General features: G+C 48.3%; 1 protein-coding gene across 1 annotated transcript in view; it reads right to left on the bottom strand.

Moving 5' to 3' along the window:
• The window catches only part of SCARA5 (scavenger receptor class A member 5), a 110,219-nt gene that overhangs the window by 78,583 nt on the left and 15,188 nt on the right, over positions 1-16,448 (bottom strand). Inside the window, exon 3 of the mRNA XM_081188672.1 lies at positions 2,463-2,591. Coding sequence (XP_081044798.1) covers positions 2,463-2,591 — 129 coding nt within the window. The remainder of the gene's footprint in view (positions 1-2,462; positions 2,592-16,448) is intronic.

Genomic DNA, 16,448 nt, shown 5'->3' with positions numbered 1-16,448 from the left:
AGTGACTCACCTCCCTGTCTCGCTCAAAGGCGAGCACTCCTCCTGCGAGTACTCAGGTCTCTCTTTCTCTCAGACCTTAGTCTCTGCAGTTCAGGAGACGTCAGTGGGTTACTAGACCCAGAGGCCGCCTCAGCCTCCCCTGACCCAACCGGTAGTGGAGCAGCTGTAAGTGATGGCCCAGCTGGAGGCAACGAGGTCATCCCCGCATCTGGAGCCAGGGCAGGATCAGGCCCCTGACTCGGCCCAGCTGGTGCTTGTTGCAGGGGAACCTGTGCAGACTGGGGCTCTTCAGAATCAGGCCCCAACTCGGTTCAGATGCCGTCTGAGGCACAGGATCCAGTGTGGACTGAGACTCCTCCGGCTCTGGCTCCGAGTCCAAGTCCCAGGCCATCACGCTCAGGAGGTTTTGGACTTTCCTTCCTTGGAGGTTTCTAAGCAGAGGTTGGATGACCACTTGTCATGGATGCTTTTAGTTGAGATTCCAGCGTTGCAGGGGGCTGGAATGGATGACCTTTGGGGGTCCCTTCCAGCTCTACAATTCTATGGCACTATTGGTGTACTCTGGATATACAATCTGGGCTCCCCTTGGTGTCACACTTGCCAACACGTTGACCACTGCTACACCAACACAACGAGCCAAACCTGACTCTGTCTCTCTCGGAAAGAGCCTTTGGAGAGAGACGTCAGGAGAGAAACGCAGCCTGGGTCTGTGTGGGTGGATAGTCCCCGCTTGGCTCCCCTACAGCCTTCAGTCTTTTGGACGTTCTGGTGCCATGATCTCTCGTCCCGGAGGAGAAGCAATCACTCAGCATAAGCCGAACAGACATTCTGGGAACGTGCTCCGGTGGCCTCTGCCCAACCCACAAACCCAGAGACGGAGCCCAAAGTCTCCCTGGGATTCTTCGCGGCCACCCACTAAACCTCGCTCGGCTCATTATGCAGAGGATTGGGTTTGACACGTCTGCCCCCGGCCAAGGATTACTCACTGAGTGTTTGCTGTATGCCTTCGTCTTCCCATGGATACACCCAAAAGGCCGGGAGGTGGCATTTGCAAACCCACAAGAAGGTGGATCTTGGCCAGGGGGGAAACAGCAGAGCCAGAGATCTAGGAAGATGTAGCACTGGCTTTGTGCACACTTAGTGAAACATTCTCAGAGTCGAGAGTGGATTTCCTGCCTTTTATTCAGCTCATAGTGGTGAGGAGGAATGGAAGTTGCCCCAGAATGTCTGCTTTATATACATTATTTACACAATGGGCCCCACGTGATTGGCTGATTCCGGGATTCACCTGTAGGCCAATCAGGTTGCGGATTCACTTCCACCTGGAGCTGGATTGGGTGGCTCCTGTGGACCAATCAGACTGCTGCATTCTGGCCCCTATTGTTCTAGGACCAATCAGATTGCTGCATTCTAAATCCTATTGTTCTAGGACCAATCAGACTGCTGCATTTTGAATCCTATTGTTCTAGGACCAATCAGACTGCTGCATTCTGAATCCTATTGTTCTAGGACCAATCAGACTGCTGCCTTTTGGATCCTATTCAACTCAGTACATAACACTTAGATTCACAAAATTGTAGAAATGGAAGGGACCCTATGGGAAGAGTCCATTTGATTGATAGATGAAGATATACCACGGGGGGGGGGGGAATGAATTTTTCTATATGCAAGTACAGCTGCTAGAATAGTGATTGCTGCTAGGTGGAAGTCACAAACTATTCCCACAAAGGAGGAATGGATTTGTGAACTAAATGATTATTTAATCTTGGCAAAATTAACTGCTGTAATAAGAAACCGGTCGAATCAAAAATTTAAAAAGGAGTGGAAATGTTTTGATGAATACATGGCAAAATATTGCTCCAAAAAGAGATACGCTAATATGCCTAGATTAAAATGTGAAGTACTGGATGGAAGAAAAATTAGCAAGCAAAGATAATGAGAATATATAGATGATTTGAGAAGATTATAGAATGCAAAGATTATTGTAAATTGTATAGTGTGGGGGAAATCGAGTGGGGGCGGAGGGAAGTGGGAGGAAGGAGAAAAGGATAATATGATGGATTGCGGAAATAGAAATGTAAATGTATGGGGGGATGGGGAGGAAATGGTGTTGGCTTTGGTACATCTGTATTGTAATGTAATATGTGAAAACCAATAAAAAATAAAATAAAAGTGAAAAAAAAGGCTCATTTAGCCAACCCCCTGAAATGCAGGATTCCTGTCCACAGCCATCGCTGGCTGGGCTCAAACCACCAACCCTCTGGTTGGTGCACAAGAGTCATGCAATAAATAAATAAATGTAGCTGCTGCCAGTCCGAGCAGGCACTATTGGGTTAGATAGACCAGTGTTCAGACTCACAGTACAAAGCAGCTCCCTAAATTCCTACCAGCAACTTCTCGCTGTTTTTACCTGCAAAAAGGTGGTGGGGAGATGTGGTCCCCCCCCCCGCAGTGGTCCTTACCTGCGAGGATGAAAACGCCCACGAGGATCAGGAAGACCAACAGGTAGAGCCCAACCACGGCGTATTTGAGAGCAGCCAGGGACCCCAGGTGCCCGCAGGGTCCCGAGGGCCTCTTCCTGCTCCCCGGACCTGTAAGAGCAAGGAAAGGGCTGGTCAGGTGGAGGCAGGCTGATTCGCCCCAGTGTCCTTTTATTTAAAATGCACCTCTGGGTTATTTGTGGGGCCTGCCTGGTGTTTTTACATGAGCAGAATGTGTGCTTTTATTTAACATGCATCTCTGGTTTATTTCTGGGGCATAGGAATTCGTTCTTTTCCCCCCTCTTCAAAATATAGTCCAGCCCCCCCCCCCAGGTCTGAGGGGTGGTGGACGGGCCCACAGCTGAAAAAGGTTGCTGACCCCTGCTTTAGGCCAGGGGTAGGCAAACTAAGGCCTGGGGGCTGGATCTGGCCCAATTGCCTTCTAAATCCGGACTGCGGACGGTCCGGGAATCAGAGTGTTTTTACATGAGCAGAATGTGTCCTTTTATGTAAAATCATAGAATCATAGAATCCTAGAGTTGGAAGAGACCACACGGGCCATCGAGTCCAACCCCCTGCCAAGCAGGAAACACCATCAGAGCACTCCTGACATCTGGTTGTCAAGCCTCTGCTTAAAGACCTCCAAAGTAGGAGACTCCACCACACTCCTTGGCAGCAAATTCCACTGTCAAACAGCTCTTACTGTCAGGAAGTTCTTCCTAATGTTTAGGTGGAATCTTCTTTCTTGTAGTTTGGATCCATTGCTCCGTGTCCGCTTCTCTGGAGCAGCAGAAAACAACCTTTCTCCCTCCTCTATGTGACATCCTTTTATATATTTGAACATGGCTATCATATCACCCCTTAACCTCCTCTTCTCCAGGCTAAACATGCCCAGCTCCCTTAGCCGTTCCTCATAAGGCATCGTTTCCAGGCCTTGGACCATTTTGGTTGCCCTCCTCTGGACACGTTCCAGTTTGTCAGTGTCCTTCTTGAAAATGCACCTCTGGGTTATTTGCAGGGCATAGGAATTCGTTTATTGTTTTTTTCAAAATATAGTCCGGCCCCCCACAAGGTCTCAGGGACAGTGGACCGGCCCCCTGCTGAAAAAGTTTGCTGACACCTGCAAGTTTAGGCAGAAACATAGATTCGGGAAGGGTTTACAACATTCATCTATTGCAACCCCCGAAAAGGAAATGTAACCCGAATTTGAATTCTTCACCCAGGGAGAGCCAGGACGCAAGATGTCTCTGGATGTTGGTAGTTCAACTCACTTTTCCCCAACTTGGCAGACTGCAGCTTTTTTTGACTGTAGGGTGTTGGGGTTGAGTTGGGGGGGGGCTGGCTGTACTTGCTGGGGGTGATAGGGAGAAAGGTCTATATTAGTGGTTCCCAACCTTTTTTTGACCATGCCCCACCTAAGTATCTCTAAAATCCTGAAGCCCCTCCACCCCGTGACATATAATTCTTATTATTTCAAAAAGTGAACGTCTACTCACGTGGAGGAAGCCAAAAGGCCATTAACTTTGTCTAACTCAGGGGTCAGCAAACTTTTTCAGCAGGGGGCCAGTCCACTGTCCCTCAGACCTTGTGGGGGGCCGGACTATATTTTGGAAAAAAATAATAATGAACAAATTCCTATGCCCCACAAATACAGTGGTGCCCCGCAAGACGAATGCCTCGCAAGACGGAAAACTCACTAGACAAAAGAGTTTTCCGTTTTGGAGGTGCTTCGCAAAACGACTCTCCTATGGGCTTGCTTCGCAAGACGAAAATGTCTTGCGAGTTCCTGCGGGTTTCCCCCCCTTTTCCTCCCCTTTTTCTAAGCCGCTAAGCCGCTTATCAGCTGATCCGATAAGCCGATAAGCTGCTAAAAGCTGCTAATAGCCGCTAATAGCGCTAATCCGCTAATCCGTCAATGGGCTTGCTTCGCAAGACGAAAAAACCGCTAGACGAAGAGAATAACAGAATGGATTCTTTTCGTCTTGCGAGGCACCACTGTAACCCAGAGATGCATTTTAAATAAAAGGACACATTCTACTCGTGTAAAAACACGCTGATTCCCGGACTGTCTGCAGGCCGGATTTAGAAGGTGATTGGGCCGGATCCGGCCCCTGGACCTTAGTTTGCCTACCCATGGTCTAACTCATATTCAAATTTCCCGCCGTAAAAATCTAATTCCCACCTGTGAGGCGTGTGAAGAACCACGGGTCTAGACCCTCAGGCTGAGGCAGAAAGAAGAAGAAATTTGCTCACAAGGAAGAGCGTTCAACAAGAACTCTTGCAGAACAAACACACACCCCAAGAGTAAAAGAATAAAATCTGGCCGGAGGAATTTCTCACAATTTAATTTGCCAAAAGGAAGAATCTCATGCTGAGCTCCTGAGCCAAGACTTGCCTTAGAATGCGACTCTGGGGCAACATCAACTTTAAAAATAGCCAGGGAATAAAATAAAGAAAGGAGGGACGAGTTTGGAAGGGCTTGCAAGGACATCCAAGCCCCCAAAGAAGAGGTTCGCAAATAATAATTTTCAGACATTTGCAGCTCCGAGGGATGTTGCTGCAATTTTCTGCAATGTAGTAACTTTGCAGATTCATCCTGGAGAGGGATTTGCCAGCTTGGTGTAGTGGCTAGAGGGCTGGGATTGGACTTGGGAGACACGGGTTCAAATCCTCCCTCAGCCATGAAGCTCTCTGGGTGGCCTGCGGGTCAAGTTTCCGTCTGTCAGTCTTGGAGGAAAAGCAGGATGCTGGACCCTCCTTTCTTGGAGGTTTTCAGACAGGTCAGATGGTCACCTGACAGGGATCCTTTAGCTGTGGCTCCTGGGGTTGGACTAGAGGACCTTTGGGGTCCCCTCCAGCTCTACGTTCTATGAGATGCACTGAGAATGCAGCTCTAGAGAAGGCTGACCCACTGGGGTTTTGCAGGGCACTGCCCCACCTGCCTTGGTGTTAGCAATCACACCGTTGAGAGTTGGAGTTCCCTCTTTAAGAGCAAAAACAGAGTCTGCACAAGAAAAAGCCAATGCAATTCTGGGCTGCATCAATAGAGTATAGCACCTAGAGTGTCAGGCCTAATGTGAACAGCAATTCATTGCCGGTAGCTCTTGCCCCCATGAAGCAGTTGCAGAGACTGAAGGTCCCACAGCTGCCCAAGTCCCCTCTTCTCTAGGCTTCCCCCCAAGCAATCGGAGACTATTCCTTTTTAAAATAAAAATTAAATTTTATTAACATATAAAGCACGTTCATATTGTTGTTTGTTCTTTAGTCGTTTAGTCGTGTCCGCCTTTTTGTGACCCCCTGGACCAGAGCACGCCAGGCACTCCTGTCTTCTACTGCCTCCCGCAGTTTGGTCAAACTCATGCTGGTCGCTTCGAGAACACTGTTCCACCATCTCGTCCTCTGTTGTCCCCTTCTGCTTGTGCCCTCCATCTTTCCCAACATCAGGGTCTTTTCCAGGGAGTCTTCTCTTCTCATGAGGTGGCCAAAGTCTTGGAGCCTCAGCTTCAGGATCTGTCCTTCCAATGAGCCCTCAGGGCTGATTTCCTTCAGAATGGAGAGGTTTGATCTTCTTGCAGTCCATGGGATTCTCAAGGGTCTCCTTCAGCACCAGAATTCAAAAGCATCCATTCTTCGGCGACCAGCCTTCTTTATGGTCCAGCTCTCACTTCCATTTCCAACAGAAGGTTTCCCCCTCTCCTTCTTCTCCTCCTCCTCCTCCTCCTCCTCCTCCTCCTCCTCCTCCTCCTCTTCTTCTTCTTCTTCTTCTTCTTCCTCTTCCTCTTCCTCCTCCTCCTCCTCCTCCTCCTCCTCCTCCTCTTCTGCACCCCCTAAATCTGTTCTGGGTCTTACCCAACCTTCTGGAACAGATTTGGCAGGTGAGGTGTGAATGGGAGGAAGAGGAGGAGAGGTCCCCTTGTGCAATCAGAAGTCTTTCTGCTCATGCAACTATTTCGTTAAGTACTGCCCTGTACGACTTATGCACCTGAGTAAATTTGGCCGGCAAATTTCAGGGTTCAGGAGGGGGGGTGGGACCCCCCCCCAAGCCAAATCTGCCCAGCCCTGTGATAGAAGTTGCACAAATTCTCAGCTTCGTTTAGTAGCAACCAAACTGCCATTCCCCAGGAGCAAAGCTTAATTTCCAGCACTTGTCATCGGCGAACATAATTTAGTTCCTAATATCCCCTAAACTATGAGGTCATTATTATTTTTTGTGAATTTTAATATCTACAGATTCGGAATATGAGCTACTTGCTGCAGAAGGGGTTTGCAGATCACAGCTGGACTCCTCATTGGGGATAAGCAGGTTGAAGCCTTATAGAAAAGGCGCTTGCTCTCATTCTGGTTGCTGGGATATCATGTCAGTGGAGGAAAGAGCTGTACAGGGGTGGGCAAGGAGACCCCCTCCCATGGATTTTGTTCTGTGGCTCAGCACAGAGGTGGCTGCAGAACAGCAGTAGACCCAGGTGGTGTTTTGACAAACAGGCAGCAGTAACTAAGTCGGGAGAAGAACCTGAGTCCAGAGGTTGCCAAATGAGGTGAAAATTTGCCCTCTGGGAGAATCTCCCAGCTCTTGCCAGGAAGCCAGAACAGCAGCTGGAGAGGTGGGTTTGGAAATGGGCAGAGAAACAGCCCCCTCCTCCACACTGCCTGTGGGATAGCAAGTCGGTCCCTGGTAGGGTTTGCAAAAGGGCTTTCCAGTGTATTAGAGAACTGCGACTGGCTGGGCAGTTTTGCAGAAAGCCCCTGCAAAATGATCCCCAACCTTTTCCAGTGATTGTTTACGGACAGTCCACCTATATTTTGGCCTATTCTGACCTCTTTTTTTAATGGTGACTGCTCCTGCTCAGGCTACAGAAAAAGCAATTTGATTACAAAAAATCATTCCAATTGAACAGATAAAATGTAACTGATATAATTCCATATGATGTGTTTGAAAACAGTCCAAATGCAATGATCCCCAGGTGGTGGAGATGTCAGGCACTATCCTGGCACCCGGGCTATTGCAAGCAGATCTTAGGTTTGTCCCAAGAAAGTAATCATCTTGCAAAAGGGCTCCTTCCTTTTCCCTTTGTGGAAGTATCAAATTTAAATTAATCCATATTGTGTTGCTGTATGACTAGATTGTTTAAAGGTAAAGGTAAAGGGACCCCTGACCATTAGGTCCAGTCGCAGACGACTCTGGGGTTGCGGCACTCATCTCGCCTCCACAGTCACTTAGGGACTCATAATTAAGACCGTGTTTATGGAAGACAATCTTGCTGAGCTACGAGGGATTGCCAAAGAAGATGTCCTTATTGACACCCAAGGTCCTGAGCAACTTGGGACCATGTTACCTGAAAGACTGCCTGCCCCTGTACACACCTGTATGATCACTTAGGTCACCTGCTCATGATTATGCTGTACCCTACAGAAGACCACCGGCAGTGGACCCCAAAATGGACATTTTCGGCCATTGCCCCATGGACTCTGGAAGGCCCTTCTCTCTGCCATACACAAAGCATCATCCATCAGTGACTTCAAACGTCTCGTAAAGACATCTCATTTTGCCCAGACTTTCCCTGACCCTTAAAACCAGTTTTTATTTGTTTGAATTCCCCAAATTCCTGTTTTTATTTCCCTGCCTTACTGGTTTTATGTTGTGTTTTTATTTTCATGACGCTGTTTATTTATTTTTTATGGCTTAAAAAAATACTAAGCAGTTTACAAACACTTTTAAATACACAAACCAACCCCAAGGCTTCAAGGGCTGTTGCGTTTGGCAATGATCCATTCTGCTTTGGAAACGACTCGCTCTGTGTTCATTTATCGCCAACATCTTTCCTCCATGGTGTTGGGATGTGATAGGTAGAAGGATGGGCTCTTCCTTATTACAAAGGGTAGGTTTGTGCAAAGATAGCCAATCGGTGGGAACCAATCAAATTGAAACGACCCAAAATCAAGAAGCAAAATGTTTGCCATGATGGACTGAAGGTACTTGACTGGGATGGATGGTCCAGCAGCTGTACATGCACTTAGGATGTGCTGGGCCCGGGGTTAACCCGAGCCACGTGGTCCAGGTCCGGTCCCGAATCCAATGGTTCCATGAGGAGTCAGTCCAACAGGGCCAAGGCAGGAAACCAGGCAAGGTCAGGCACAGGATCACAGGCAGGATCTGGCAAACAGCAACGTTGCTCCCGCAACCTGGGGCAGGGTCTGACAGCCTTTTATTTCTGTCGGGGTAATGGCCGGTCCTGATCCCCCGGCAACTCACCTCTCTGTCTCGCCCGAAGGCGAGCACTCCTCCTATGAGTACTCAGGTCTCTCCTTCTCTCAGACCTGAGTCTCTGCATCTCGGGAGACGTCGGTGGGTGACTAGACCCAGAGGCCGCCTCAGCCTCCCCTGACCCAACCGGCAGTGGAGCAGCTGTAAGTGATGGCCCAGCTGAAGGCAAGGAGGTCATCCCCACATCTGGAGCCAGGGCAGGATCAGGCCCCTGACTCAGCCCAGCTGGTGTTTGCTGCAGGGGAACCTGTGTAGACTGGGGCTCTTCAGGATCAGGCCCCAGACTTGGTTCAGATGCTGCCTGAGGCAAAGGATCCGGTGCGGACTGAGACTCCTCTGGTTCCGAGTCCGAGTCCGAGCCCCAGGCCATCACATAGGATAACTTGGATGGCTCAGTTGGTTAGTGTGGTGCAGATAATGTCAAGGTTGCAGGTTCCTTTATGGGACAGCTGCATATTCCTGCATTTCAGGGGGTTGGACTAGATGATGCTCAGGGTCCCTTCCAACTCTACGTTTCTATGATTCTATGCAGGACTCTCTCTGAATGACACCAAAATAATAATAATAATAATAATAGTAAACAATTCATTTATATCCCACCCTCCCCAGCCAAAGCCGGGCTCAGGGTGGCTAACAACAGTAAAATAATACAGCATTCTAAAATCAATTCATTATAAAATCAATTCAGAGTCAAATTAATGGCAACCATTGGGCTAGAGTTCTGTGAGGATCACCAAAGGAGGGGGTCAGACTGTGCCTTGGCCAAAGGCCTGGTGGAACAGCTCCGTCTTGCAGGCCCTGCGGAAAGATGTCAAGTCCCGCAGGGCCCTAGTCTCTTGGGACAGAGCGTTCCACCAGATCGGGGCCACAGCCGAAAAAGCCCTGGCTCTAGTTGAGGCCAGCCTAACCTCCCTGTGGCCCAGGACCTCCAAGGTGTTTTTGTTTGAAGACCGTAAGGTCCTCCGTGGGGCATAGCAGGAGAGGTGGTCCCGTAGGTACGAGGGTCCTAGGCCGTATAGGGCTTTAAAGGTCAAAACCAGCACCTTAAACCTGATCCTGTACTCTACCGGGAGCCAGTGCAGCTGGCGGTGAATGTGATCCCATGGCGAGGACCCTGTAAGGAGTCTCGCTGCAGCATTATGCACCCGCTGGAGTTTCTGGGTCAGTCACAAGGGCAGCCCCATGTAGAGGGAGTAGAAAAATAACCTCCTTCCTAACGAACATGCTGTTCCCTTTTGAATGGAGATAGCTGGCAATGGCTGAAATGGATGAATAATAGAATCATTCCAGAGTTTGAAGGGACCCTAAGAGTAATCTAGTCTCCTTCAATGCAGGAATCTCAGTTCAAGACTATCCAACAGATGGCTACCCAAGCTCGGTTGAAAACCTCCAAGTAAGAAAGTCTGTGGGAGACTGTTCCACTGTTGAACAGCAATTGCCGCCTGGTGGTTCTTCCTAGTGTTTGGTCAGAGTCTCCTTCCTTGTAATGTGAAGCTATTGAAAGACCTACATTGGCTCCCAGTACGTTTCCGAGCACAATTCAAAGTGTTGGTGCTGACCTCTAAAGCCCTAAACGGCCTCGGCCCAGTATACCTGAAGGAGCGTCTCCACCCGCATCATTCACTGAGGTCCAGCTCCAAGGGCCTTCTGGCAATTCCCTTGCTACAAGAGACCAAGTTACAGGGAACCAGGCATAGGGCCTTCTCGGTGGTGGCACCCGCCCTGTGGAACGCCCTCCCTTCAGATGTCAAAGAGAACAACAACTACCAGACTTTGAAGAAGAAGAAGAAGAAGAAGAAGAAGAAGAAGAAGAAGAAGAAGAAGAAGAAGAAGAAGAGGAAGAAGAAGAAGAAGAGTAGTAGTAGTTTGGATTTGATATCCCGCCTTTCACTCCCTTTCTGGAGTCTCAAAGCGGCTAACATTCTCCTTTCCCTTCCTCCCCCACAACAAACACTCTGTGAGGTGAGTGGGGCTGAGAGACTTCAGAGAAGTGTGACTGGCCCAAGGTCACCCAGCAGCTGCATGTGGAGGAGCGGAGACGCGAACCCGGTTCCCCAGATTACGAGACTACCGCTCTTAACCACTACACCACACTGGCTCTGAAGGCAGCCCTGTTTAGGAAAGCTTTTAATTTATGATACATTACAGTATTTTAATATGTTGTTGGAAGAGTGGCTGGGGAAGCCCAGCCAGATGGGTGGGGTATAAATAATAAATTTATTATTATTATTATTATTATTATTATTATTATTATTATTATTATTATTTCTTCAAGTCCTACCCTCTGGAGCAACAGAGAACAAGCTTGCTCCACTTTCCATGTGCTCTCATCAATGCCAGTCAGCCAAAGACAACCAGTGCACAACATCCAGTCTTTCCCTACCCTATTCCAAATGACTGTGTCTTCCGCAGGTTTTTTGGTGTGTGTTTTTGAATTGTGGTCCAAAACTTCTGGTGAGCACAACGTTGGAGAAGACTCTCCCTTCCCGTGCCTCCGCCTTCCTGTCAGAAACCCATTTGGAATGGCTTTCCAAATCACTCTGCTGTTTATTTGGCCTGGCGTCCGGCTCAAGCGTGTTCCATAAATCCTCAGTGCGCTTTCTGCGTCATTGCGGCCGCTCTCCTCTCCACTGAGTGACCTCTCGGCTATTAGAAGATTGTTCACAAGCATAATTAGAAGAAAGAACGACTTGCGAAACTTGAGGCCCTAGGTCTAAATTATTCTTGTAAGTGGAGATGGAGAGATTAGATATGTATAAAATCGGGGAGGCTTTCCGGTTAGACATTAATTTGCCTTTCAATCTTATCAGGTACAGATTTGATATCAGGAAAAGGGAGGCACCTGTCTCAGACCCAGATTCCTCAGAGATCTTATAAGAACGTAAGAGCCTGCTAGATCAGGCCAGTGACCCATCTTGTCCAGCATGCTGTCCTCAGTGCCCAGCCAGATAGAATCATAGAACTGTAGAGATGGAAGGTGCCCAAAGGTCATCTAGAGGCCATCCCACCTTTGCTTGAGAACCTCCAAGGGAGGAGAGTCCAAAATCTCTGTTTTGCTGTCAAACAGCTCTTACTGTCAGAAAGTAAGGTGGTCTTGAATGGGGTAACGGTGCCCCTGAAGGACCAGGTGCACAGCCTCGGAGTCATTTTGGACTCACAGCTGTCCATGGAGGCACAGGTTAACTCTGTGTCCAGGGCAGCTGTCTACCTGCTCCACCTGGTACGCAGGCTAAGACCCTACCTGCCCGCGAACTGTCTCGCCAGAGTGGTGCATGCTCTAGTTATCTCACGCTTGGACTACTGCAATGCACTCTACGTGGGGCTACCTTTGAAGGTGACCCGGAAACTGCAATTAATCCAGAATGTGGCAGCTAGACTGGTGACTGGGAGTGGCCGCCGGGACCACATAACACCGGTTCTGAGAGATCTGCATTGGCTCCCAGTACGTTTCCGAGCACGATTCAAAGTGTTGGTGCTGACCTTTAAAGCCCTAAACGACCTCAGTCCTATTTACCTGAAGGAGCGTCACCACCCCCATCGTTCTGCCCGGACGCTGAGGTCCAGCGCCGAGGGCCTTCTGGCGGTTCCCTCATTGTGAGAAGTGAGTCTACAGGGAACCAGGCAGAGGGCCTTCTCGCTAGTGGCGCCCGCCCTGTGGAACACCCTCCCATCAGATGTCAAAGAGATAAATAATTACCTGACATTCAGAAGACATCTTAAGGCAGCCCTGTTCAGGGAAGTTTTTAATATGTAACGCTGTACTGTTTTTAACACTGATTGGGAGCCACCCAGAGTGGCTGGGGAAACTCAGCCAGATGGGCGGGGTATAAATAATAAATTATTATTATTATTATTAAAGTCTGAATCTCCTTCCTTGTGAATTGAAGCCGCTGGTTCGAGTCCTACCCTCCAGAACAGGAGAAAACAGGCTTGCTCCATCCCTTGTATGACAGCCCTTGAGATGCCTCTTGTATCTCCTCCCAGTTGTGATGGTCTGGGACTCAGGCTCAGACTCGGAACCGGAGGAGTCTCAGTCCGCACCGGATCCTTTGCCTCAGGCAGCATCTGAACCGAGTCTGGGGCCTGATCCTGAAGAGCCCCAGTTTGCACAGGTTCCCCTGCAACAAGCACCAGCTGGGCCGAGTCAGGGGCCTGATCCTGCCCTGGCTCCAGATGCGGGGATTCCCTCGTTGCCTCCAGCTGGGCCATCACTTACAGCTGCTCCACTACCGGTTGGGTCAGGGGAGGCTGAGGCGGCCTCTGGGTCTAGTAACCCACCGACGTCTCTTGAGCTGCAGAGACTGAGGTCTGAGAGAAGGAGAGACCTGAGTACTCGCAGGAGGAGTGCTCACCTTTGGGCGAAACAGAGAGGTGAGTTGCTGGGGGATCAGGACCGGCCGTTACCCCGTCAGAGATAAAAGGCTGTCAGACCCTGCCCCAGGTTGTGGGAGCAACATTGCAGCTTGCTGGAACCTGCCTGTGATCCTGTGCCTGACCTTGCCTGGTTTCCTGCCTTGGCCTTGTTGGACTGACTCCTCGCGGAACCCTGGATTCTGGACAGGACCTGGACCGCGTTACTCAGGTTAACCCCGGGCCCAGCACACCAGTCTCCTCTTTTCCAGGCTAAATGCAACTGTTCCTCTTGAGGCTCGGTTTCCAGACCCTTCATCCTCTTGGTTGCCTTCCTCTGCATGCATTCAGATGCCTCTGGGAAACCCGGGAGGAGGATTTGAGCACAGAAGCCCTCTCCGCTCCTGCTGTTACTGGCAACTATAATTCAGAAGCACAATTGCTTCCAACTGTGCGGAAATAGCATAGCTCTCATTGCTAGCAACCATCAGTAGCCCTCTCCTCCTTGAATTTGCCTAATCGTCATCTAAAGCCATCTAAGTTGTTGTCCACCATTGCCTCCTGTGTCAGAGAGTTCCACAGTTGAACTTATGCTGTGTGTGAAGGAGTCCTTTCCTCAGGCATTCCCCTCTGTTTTGGGACAGATATCTTAGCACCAGTCAGGTGGCCTGCCCTGAACTCACTGCAAAATTGGCTTTTCCTCGGGTATGGTGTTGGAAATTCAGATTTAAAGAGCAGTCCAATCCACTCTTAAACATGGAACGGGCCAGTGTGTGTGTGTGTGGGGGGGGATTCCATCTCGCCCTTTGCCTCAGGCAGCAAAACATCTAGGGCAGACGTGAGATCTTATCTTGTATACCAGATTTTATTCCTCTCCCCACCCCCAATAGACTCCATACCCCTGTCCTTATTCCCAGAACACGATCATGACAATAACAAAGCATTTTTATAAGGAAGAACTGTTTGTGCTCAGAAAGGAACAGTCAGAAGATAACCTCCTGGAACGAATATTTGCACCATGCAGAGGAACTCTGAGCTCACCAGCTTCATCCCGGATATTTAGACTTTATTTACATCTGGTGTTCATGCCAGCTTGCAAAGGATGGAAGGCACATTAATCTCTTGGCATATATATGTAGCGGGAGAGGTCAAAAACATTACTACAGTCTGCGACTCTTAGTCATTACTGTACGTATCGTTCTGAGTAAATCAAGGAACTTAATTGGGAGGCAGACCATTGTTGTTGCACCCCCAGGAGCTCAGGGAAGTTTCCATGAGAGGCGTACTAGTCTGTTTAGTCCAGTTTCAACTCTCTTTTTGCTGGATTTTGCCTGGCTCTGCAAAGTCTTCCAGGAGGTCAGAGACTTCCCCCATCTCTGTTCATTTATGGCTTCTGTAGACCTGGAGCCTTCCAGGGCTGTTGGACTACAACTCCCATCGGCGCCAGACAGCTCTCCGCTAACATTCCTCCGATGAAAACAGGAGAAATCAGGAAGTGCCTTCCTCTTTTGATCTCCTGAACATTGTCTGCACATTGACATTAGTGACCCTGAGCCAATTTCTCCATTCTTTTTTCTCCAGGCTGTGTGTGATTTTACATTCTTCCACCAAGTCTCCTCCTATTCTCTCTCTTTTTAAAGTTACAGTGGTACCTCTGGATGCAAACGGGATCCGTTCCGGAGCCCCGTTCGCATCCAGAAGCAAACCCAACCCACGTCTGCACGTGCGCGGGTTGCGATTCGACGCTTCCTTGCATGCGCGTGACGTCATTTTGAGCATCTGTGCATGCGCAAGCGGCGAAACCTGGAATAACATGTTCTGTTACTTCTGGGTCACCACGGAGTGCAACCCGAAAGCGCTCAACCTGAAGCACATTTAACCTGAGGTATGACTGTATTTTATTTTTCATTTTCAGATTTTACACTTGAGTCACAAATCTAAATTGGCACATCCAATTAAGACATGCAGTCATTGACTCCCCTCCTCCACTTTCTGCGGTTACAGTGGTACCTCGGGTTACATATGCTTCAGGTTACAGACTCCGCTAGCCCAGAAATAGTACCTCGGGTTAAGAACTTTGCTTCAGGATGAGAACAGAAATCGTGCTCCGGCGGCGCGGCAGCAGCAGGAGGCCCCATTAGCTAAAGTGGTGCTTCAGGTTAAGAACAGTTTCAGGTTAAGAACGGACCTCTGGAATGAATTAAATACTTAACCCGAGGTACCACTGTACTTATATATATAAAAATAAAAAAAAAATGTCCAGTTGCACCTTAGAGACCAACTAAGTTTGTTCTTGGTATAAGCTTTCGTGTGCAAGCACACTTCTTCAGATACACCGAAACAGAAGTCACCAGATCCTTAAATATAATGGGAGGGTAGAGTTTTTCTCAGGAGGGTAGTAGGAGATGGGTGATTGACTCAACACGGTTACTGATGTTATAATAATAATAATAATAATAATAATAATAATAATAATAATAATAATAATAATATAATAATAATAATAATAATAATAATAATAATAATAATAATAATAATAATAATTTATTATTTATACCCCGCCCATCTGGCTGGGTTTCCCCAGCCACTCTGGGCAGCTTCCAACTGAATATTAAAAACAGTACAGCTTCAAACATTAAAAACTTCCCTAAAGAGGGCTGCCTTCATATCTATTTACTGTTCATCCTTTATGCTCTAATTAGGTAATTCTCACTGCACATTTTTATATCAGTCCTGCTAGTGATTTAAGTTGTTTACAATAATCCTTCAGATAGTCAATAAATTCTCCCCATTCTGTTATGAAAACATCTCTCTCCTTGATTTCTTAATCTTCCGGTAAGGTTCGCCATTTCTGCATACTCCATCAGTTTTTGTTGCCAATCTTCCTTCGTTGGAAAGTCTCCTCCTCATCTCAAACCTCTGTCCGCCCCCTTAGGAAAAGCTGCCAGTCTCCACTTTTACAGCACACAAATGTTTCCTACTTCTAAAGGGTTAAGAATCGAGAAAGGCACCCAGGTTCACATAACCGCATAACGAAGGGTTGTGGCTACTCTCTGGAGCAATAAAACACTGAGGTCACCCTTTGGTTGGCAAATTCAATGCTGAGTCCCCAAAGAAAACACAGTGCTGTAAAAAAAAAAAAAAAGGCTTTTTTATTTATATTTTTGGAGAGGTGGCTAAGCCGTGAGATTACTGCTCACTGCCTCTCCCCAGCGCTGGTCCAATATGCATTTAATTACTGGCCTGTTCTTAGCATCAATTTACAGCGCTCGGTCTCTCTCGCCAGCCAAACAGATGGAAGTGGAGGTTTCATAATAAGGACAGTTACATTATTTTTTTCTGACATTAACACTTAT

Source organism: Podarcis bocagei, assembly GCF_964188305.1.
Source record: "Podarcis bocagei genome assembly, chromosome: 3".
Lineage (NCBI taxonomy): Eukaryota > Metazoa > Chordata > Lepidosauria > Squamata > Lacertidae > Podarcis > Podarcis bocagei.
The sequence above is the reverse complement of the archived record's forward strand: the minus strand, read 5'-3'. Positions and strand labels throughout refer to the sequence as shown.